At 32.7% G+C, this 8,696-nt stretch overlaps 1 protein-coding gene across 1 annotated transcript; it reads left to right on the forward strand.

Annotated features, from left to right (window-relative positions):
- The first annotated feature begins 6 nt into the window (after positions 1-6).
- LOC106101259 (pantothenate kinase 3) lies at positions 7-7,873 on the forward strand. Its single transcript, XM_013280424.1, has 9 exons — positions 7-40; positions 1,602-1,780; positions 2,547-2,720; positions 3,456-3,599; positions 4,062-4,213; positions 4,566-4,742; positions 5,148-5,283; positions 5,592-5,707; positions 6,517-7,873. The coding sequence occupies exons 2-9, from the start codon at positions 1,604-1,606 to the stop codon at positions 6,611-6,613; spliced, it is 1,173 nt and encodes a 390-aa protein (XP_013135878.1). The 5' UTR covers positions 7-40; positions 1,602-1,603; the 3' UTR covers positions 6,614-7,873.
- Positions 7,874-8,696: the final 823 nt, after the last annotated feature.

Below are 8,696 nucleotides of genomic sequence, written 5' to 3' on the forward strand. Positions count from 1 at the left end.
CCCCCAACCCCTCCTACACCTCCGGATAATAATGCTCCACGTAAGTATTATTACGGGCTCTGATAAGCCTACCCTAAGTTAGGGATGACTAGACTGTAGTCAATCCGTAACCGCTATTTCGGACTTTTTGTTTCGGCTGAATATTCCGAAACAAATTTAAGTAAATAAGATATGTATTGAAGTTTTGGGCCTCTCCCACCAAATAGTAAATCGCCTGACAACAATCCAACGTGTAAAATATGGGATGGGAATATTGGATTTTGTTACCTTATCTGAACCTGTATCAGCCAGTGGTGGGACAGGTCCTTAGTGTTTTCAACATTTTTGCATGTACAAGGTTCTTAATTGACGGATGATAGCGTTGTAATTTATGTTCAATAACTTTCAACCAGACATTTAAATAATATATAGACGAGGCAGTAAATTTTTTACACCGGTAACTTCTCTCAAAGGTACTATATCAATCAAGTTTAGTGCCACCTCGTCTATTGACGTAATAAAATATTTTACTAAATTATATTAAGCTCCATCTATAGTATTATAATAAAGCGTAAACACACACTTCTTTGTTGCCTAAGATCTCAGAAATTACAGCACATTTTTAAGTAATTCTTTTTTTAATAAAAAGCCCTACACTTACGTCACACTTTAGGCTATATATTTTAACGCCATTAAACTTAGGGCGTAAATATTTTGGATAACCCCTAATGTGGGAAAGAGACCTTAAGTTGCTGCCAACATCAAGGGAGCAAGATTGCCAAGGTCATGTCATTTTGACATTTGCTATTGCTGATTTGACAAATGCAAACAATAAATTTATAATTTCATGCGGATGAAGCCGCATGGGAACAGCTAGTCTTTTATAAAATAAACAAAACTTTGTTATTAATTATCAACATTTAAACATTTAATGACACTTATTGGCAATGAATAGATAGCGTTAGTTATGTGAAAAAAGTTTCAAGTAATAAACATTTAATTACCTCAAAAATACATTGCAACATAATACATTTGCGAAAAAAATACAAACAAGAAAAAGTTAAATTAACTTTGCCTCTATATGTTTAAATTTCTTTGCTGTTACTCTTTCCCAACACTGGCTGATAGAGGCTCAGATAGCTTAAAAATGACGTCACTGTCATAAGGTAACAAAATCCGATATTTCCATCATATTTTACACGTTGGATTGTTAGACAATTTCGCACCCCATCTTCGTACTGCAGGGCGCGCCCGGTGTAATACCACGACCACACAGAAAACAGGCGTGAAGTGGAAGCAATTCCGCGTTTCGTCTGATGAATGTGGTGCCGGAGGCTTAATTTTACTGCTTTTTCCTTTCCACCCTTTTCTTAAGGGGAAAGGATGGGAGGGAAAAGTGGATTTGACGGTGGAGGAGACGCATAGGAAGGGGAAATGTCCTCTTTATGTCCGTCTTCGTCAATGAAGGGTAGGCAACGCTGCAATTGCGGATGTCTATGGTCAGCGGTCACTTTCCATTTCGGTTGATTCAGGTGGCCACTTGATCTTTTGCCACCTTGTATTATATGTAAAAAAAAATTACAATTTAGTGTGACAGGCTCTAAATGAAAGAATAATTCCAGCGATGCCATGGTTTGGTATGGATATCGGAGGTACACTAACAAAGTTAGTATATTTTGAACCTCGGGAGAATAATAGACGGGAATTGGATAAAGAGACAGAAGTATTAAAAAATATAAGAAGGTATCTGACAAGGAATTCAGCGTATGGGAAAACTGGAAGACGAGATGTACATTTACAGGTAAGTTTGTAGTTAATTTGAAGAAAACTTCAAAAAAAATCACTACTGCTAGATTTTCCCGGAGAGTTCATCTGTTCATAATATTAGTAAGATTTCATTGTTTGGGCTAAACTCCGAAACTATTAAACTTATTTGAAAAAGACTAAGTCTGCAGTCCATTGTTGTCATTATTTTCTCATCTTTTGTGACAAAAATCGTTTTTTTATACTAGCTTTCGCCCTCAACTCCGTTCGTGTGGAATTTTAAAAAAATCAAGTAGCCTATGTGTTCTTCCAGACTATCTTCGACATCAATATCAAATTACATCGAAATCCATTCAGCAGTTTAGGCTACAAACTCTAACTAACATCCCTCCATCTAAAATTATGCATTTATAATATTAGTATGATTTATTTAAAAATTCTTTCGCCATTAGAAAGCTACGTTATTACTAAGTAATTAATAAATACGAAAGTTTAGATGGATGTTTGTAGCCTAAACTAAACGAATCTCGAAATTCAAAGACGTAGAACATCTGGAACATAGGATACTTAGGGCCTGTCCCACCACTGGCTGATAGTGGCTCAGATAGCTTCACAACGTCACTATCAGATAAGGTATCTAAATCCGATATTTCCATCACATATTTTTGGTTTGTAGACAATTTACAATTTGGTGGGACAGGTCCTAATTTTTTGAAATTCCCAGCAGACGAAGTCGCGGGTAAAAGCTAGTTTTAGTATATTTTTTGCGTGAATTCGCAATTTTTAGTTGATTCCTATTTTAGATGGAGAATGTAACAATCCGAGGTCGTCGTGGTTCCCTTCATTTTATTAGGTTCCCAACCAGTGAGGTTGGGGCTTTCCTACAATTAGCTAGGTCTAAAGGGATGGCGGACCTTGTTAATACTATTTACGCGACTGGTGGAGGTGCATATAAATTTGAAGAGGATTTTAAAAAGGTATAATTGGTTATACCAATTCATACAAACAAAAATTTATACTAATATAATAAAGCGTAAACACACTACTTTGTGGCGTAGGATGTCAGCAATTACAGCATATTTTTGAATAATTCTATTTTAAATGAAAAGCCCTACACTAGCGTCACGCTTTAGGCTATTTATTTTCACGCTGTTAAACTTAGGGGATGAGTAAATTGAAAAAAAATAATTTGTAAGTCAGGTACAAAAGCTACAAGTCAAGCAGCAAAGGATTAAAGTTTCTATGGTTACTTAAATTCTCAATTAAAATGCCTGTTATAATGTACGAGCTGTTCCTATGCGCCTTCTTCCGCATGAAATTATTAAAAAAAATATAGACATTTGGGAAAGTATCAATTGAAAATGTCATAGTACAAATGACAACGAAGGCCTTTGACATTGGATAACAATTACCGTTACCAGCAATCTAGCTTCCGTGATGTAGTATTTGTCCCTTTCCCGCATGAAGGTTTTTTCAAATTTATTTACCCTCTAAGTTTAATAGCGTGGAAATATATAGCCTAAAGCATGTCGTAAGTGTAGGGCTTTTTATTAAAGAGAGAATTATTCAAAAATATGCTGTGATTGCTGACATCCTACGCCACAAAGTATTGTGTTTACACTTTATTATATTAGTATATATTTCAAATTTGATAGAAATTGAAAGTTTTAATATAGACTGTTTTTTTATAATTTACTATATCCTTTGTTTAGGAGGTAAATATGCGTCTGTCAAAGTTAGACGAATTGGACGCGTTGATAGCTGGCGTGCTGTTCGTTGACAGTATGAATGCCCAGGAATGCTATTACTGGGCACCCCCTAACGAGCGCCCCGTGCATCAGCAGCCCAGCGACACGGTAAGAGACCAGGGTAGAGACTTTTTGTTGAGTGTCAAAGTGAAATTCCCAAGTCAAGGTCAAAGGAAGTCAAATTCTAGTTCTTTCGTACTGTATTTTGTAAAAAAATTACTCTGCTACAGCATAAGTAGGTTTTTTAGCCCTAGACGGAATATCTTGTATATTTTTCTTTTTGTTAGGGTTTTATTCTTATTTTATTATATTATTAGTATGATAAAAATCTTTTTTTATTACATAGAATGTAATAAAAAAGAATTATTCGTGTTTTTTCATGTTTTTACGTGTTTTTTTCTTATTTCTCAAATCTAAAATGATTTTTTTCTATTAATTAATTTTTGTTCTTATATCTCACACTTAAGATGATATCAGTTAATTAAAAAAACTTTTTTTTTATATTAAGATGGAATTACAGACCTTTTTGTTTTTTTTTGCTATTTTAAAAAGTTTTTTTTATATCCCCAGCCTCCATATTCAGCGGAAGCGTTAAGCGTTTACGTACGTAAGCCGTACGACTTCTCATCACCGTACCCCTTCCTGCTGGTGAACATCGGCAGCGGCGTCTCCATGCTGGTGGTTAATGGACCCAATGACTACTTCAGAGTTAGCGGGACAAGGTAGGAATTTTTAAGTCTTTTTATCCAATTCCCTTCTATTATCGTGGTTCAAAATATACTAATTGTTAGTAACCCCGATATCCATTCCAAACCATGCCATTGTTGGAATTATGCCTACATTTACGGCCTGTCCCACAAATTATAAATTTTCTAACAATCCAAGTAAAATATGATGGAAATATCGGATTTTGTTACCTTATGACATTGACGTTAAGCTGTCTAAGCCTCTATCAGCCATTTGTGGGACAGGATCTTAATATCGTAATTGTTATGTATGGATTTGTATGTATATTTGATGTCATTTAAAGGATACATTTGTGTGTGTTTCTTTAAATGTACATTTCTCCTACAGCCTGGGAGGAGGTACATTCCTCGGTCTCTGCTGTTTGTTGACTGGATGCAGTAGTTTTGAGGAGGCCATAGCGTTAGCGGCATCAGGTGATAATACCACCGTTGACAAACTCGTGAGAGATATATATGGTGGGGATTACGCACGATTTGGATTGCCGGGCGATTTGGTTGCTAGTAGGTAAGTGGGTTTAAACTTGTATGTAATTTTGGTTGTAAGAATCTTAAAAAAACTTGACTAGCTGACTTTTTTCTATACTCTACATGTGCCAAATTTCATCTGAATCCTTTAAGTAGAGGCTACAAATTTTAATAAATATCCATCTAAATTCGCATTTATATTAGTAAGTGTAGTATTAAGAAATAAAATTAATTTTTTAAAATTTAATTCAAATAAATTGTTTAAGGTCGTAAAGTATATTGTCGTATTACTAAGAAAATATACGATGTTTTATAAATTTGTGTGTTTTCAATATCTATATGCCCATTTTCTTGGAATGTAACAAGTGAGTTTTTCAGACCGAATGGCAGTTTGAAATTTTTCAACTTCGATTTTTTTGTTATTTTTTTCATAATTATCTTCCAGTTTCGGTCAAATGTGTTCAGCGGAACGCCGAGCGAAGGTTTCCCGTGAGGATTTGGCGAGAGCCACATTAGTTACTATTACTAATAATATCGGCTCTATAGCAAGACTTTGTGCCTCTAATGAAAATATTGAGCGGGTAAGTAAACATAGCCTTAACTTAAGCTAAGCTACAACAATAAACGAAATTCACATCATTAATGGTGAATAAATTGCTAAATTTTATCAAAATGTCAAAATTTAAGAACTTTATGGTTAACTAGCTTTCGCACGCGACTCCGTCCGCGTGGAATTAAAAATAACGAAAGTGAATAGCCTATGTGTTCTTCCGGACTATCCACTTCTATACCAAATTTCATCGAGATTCGTTTAACAGTCATTAAGCTATCTGAACCTCTATCAGCCAGTGTTAGGACAGGCCCTTATAAAAGTGTATTTGCTCTCCAGGTGGTGTTTTGTGGTAATTTCCTGCGAGTTAATCCTCTATCTATGAAGTTACTGTCATATGCTATGAGTTACTGGTCAAGGGGTGCTTTAAAAGCATTATTCCTAGAACATGAAGGGTAAGATTTATATTCTAGCTTTCGCCCGCGACTCCGTCCGCGTGAAATTACAAAAAAACTGAGTAGCCTATGTGTTCTTCCAGACTATCCTCTACATCTATACCAAATTTCATCGAAATCCGTTCAGCAGTTTAGGCTACAAACTCTAACAAACATCCATCTAAATTTTTATAATATTAGTATGATTTACAACTTTCATCCGCGCAGTATTAAAAAAACTTAGTTATTACTGAAAACTGCATATCCATCGGGAACCTGCTAATTTTCAATGATGAAACGTATCCCATGTGTTATTCGAATAAAATTAAAAAAAATATAATAAACATAGCCTATGTTACTCACTGATAACTTAGCTTTCTAACGGTGAAAGAATTTGAAATCTGTCCAATTGTGTTTAAGTTATTTCAATACATACAAAAATACAAAAACGCAAATTGTTCCTCTTCATACAATATTTTTTCAGCGACACCGTTCGCGTGAAATTTAAAAATAATAAATAAATGAAAAAATATAGCCTATGTTACTCACAGATAAATTACCTTTCTAACTGTGTAAGAATTTTTAAAATCGGCCCAGTAGTTTTTGAGCCTATTCATTACAATAAAACAAACAAAGTTTTCCTCTGTGTAATATTAGTATACAAGTATGAATTTAAAAATCTCTTAATTCACTATATCATTAAAAAACTGCATCAAAATCCCTTACGAAGTTTAGACAGATGGACTTCCTTTCCCTCTGTTTCTTTCTTTCTCTCTTTATACTAATGTAGTAATTTTAGTAATATCAATTGTAAAATATATATTTTTCAGTTATTTCGGCGCTGTTGGTTGCTTACTTCACTTAGATATCAACCACCGTAAGGAGAATAATCGGCATTCTGTGGAGACGAGTCAAGCGGACAGGTGAACTTGAAACTTCACTATAAAATACACTATATATTGGCACAATATTATATTATGTTGAACTATGGGACTATATTGTGTTGAACTATAGGAGAATATCATGTTGAACTATGGGACAATATTTTTTTGAACAATGAGGCAATGTTATGTTGAACTACGGTTGAACTATAGGATTATATTGTGTTGATCTATGGCACAATAGTGTGTTGAACTATGAAACAATATTATGTTGATCTATTGTACAATATTATGTTGAACTATAGGACAATATTATGATGGTCTACTGGAATATTATGTTGAACTATTGTACAATATTATGTTGAACTATAGGACAATATTATGATGGTCTACTGGACAATATTATGTTGAACTATTGTACAATATTGAGTTGAACTATAGGACAATATTATGTTGAAATATTGTACAATATTGAGTTGAACTATAGGACTATATTGTGTTGAACTATAGGACAATATTATGTTGAAATATAGGACAATATTATGTTGAACTATAGGACAATATTATGTTGAAATATAGGACAATATTATGTTGAAATATAGGACAATATTATGTTGAACTATAGGACAATATTGTGTTGAAATATAGGACAATATTATGTTGAACTATTGTACAATACTATGTTGGACTACGAGACAATATTATGTTGAACTATTGTACAATATTGAGTTGAACTAGAGGACAATATTATGTTGAAATATAGGACAATATTGTGTTGAATTTTTAGACTTTATTAAATTTGGATACAATATCACATATGACTTTGAAGGAATATTTTGTATGTATGAAGAAACAATATATTGGTTTATAATTTAATAAAAGTTTTTTTCGTTCCAAATCTATATTGTCCCAGAAGTGTATATTATATTGGAATATATTGCATTATGCAGTTTGAAGCATTTATCTGCTTTTGGATATTGCGGTTTTTATTTTAGGTAAATGTAAATATGGGAACGGATAAGTTTTCTGATTTTTATTTATATTTTGATATTTGGTTTTTTAAAAACGGTAAAATGACATTGTTTTAGTAAATGATTATAATCTGTATAATTACATATGGTTGTTATTGAAATAGGATTTTTTTAGGATCTTTACGTTGAAAAATCGATACGAATGGTTTCATCACAAAATATAATGAAGTTTTATTTTATATAGCGATATTTCGGTGAGTGCTTTAGGTAGGTTCTGTCGGAAAATATGTAAATTATGTGTTTTATTCAAATTTGATAGAAATATATATATATATATATATCCTATATATGCATATGACGCCAAAGGGGGATGTTTCCTAATGTTACAAATTCAAATAAAGTTATGTTTAATATTTTAAAGACAGTATTTTAAAACCTATAATAACATTTGGAGACCTTAAATGTTTGTCTCCATTGAAATGTAATTTAAAAACGCTGCAATATTTTTTACCCTCCATTACTCTATCTCAAACACCAATCAGAGCTCGGTGACGTCACTTCTTCGCAAACATGGCAGTGTGACCAGCTTCAGTGAATGTCAGTGCATTTTGTAGTTATAATTTTTTTTTTAATGATTGTAATAATTGAGTTTGCGTGTGTTATATTATGAAGACTCCATTATTAAGTGTTTTTAAGAAATAGATAATTTCTATTAAATTTGATAAAACACAAGCCTGTATTAAGAGAGTATATAATAGTGTCTGCTAAACTAACTAATTGTTAAAATATCGTTTTAAAAATTATATTTAAAGTGTCTATTTGACTAATAGAATATAATAAATTATTTAAAATGGTAAACGGAACGGTTTTTTTTCATTTGACATCTGTCAAAATTGACAGGACTGTGAGAAAATTATGTTTTCATTAAGTTTTTCTGTTTGTAAATTCGTTTGGAGTAAATAATTTAAATTTGTCTTTTAAAGATGACGTTTCATGTCTGTAGATATGTAATCTATAGATGGAGTATGTAAAGACGTATTTTGTATTTAAAATGACAAAACTGAGGTTTACTCGAAGAAGCATAAACAAGCTTTTTTACTCTTTCTGTAGATTGTATATCTATAGATAAGGGATGAAGTAATAGGGAAAAATAGTTAT

Source organism: Papilio polytes, unplaced genomic scaffold (assembly GCF_000836215.1).
Source record: "Papilio polytes unplaced genomic scaffold, Ppol_1.0 DF824002.1, whole genome shotgun sequence".
NCBI classification, from domain to species: Eukaryota; Metazoa; Arthropoda; class Insecta; order Lepidoptera; family Papilionidae; genus Papilio; species Papilio polytes.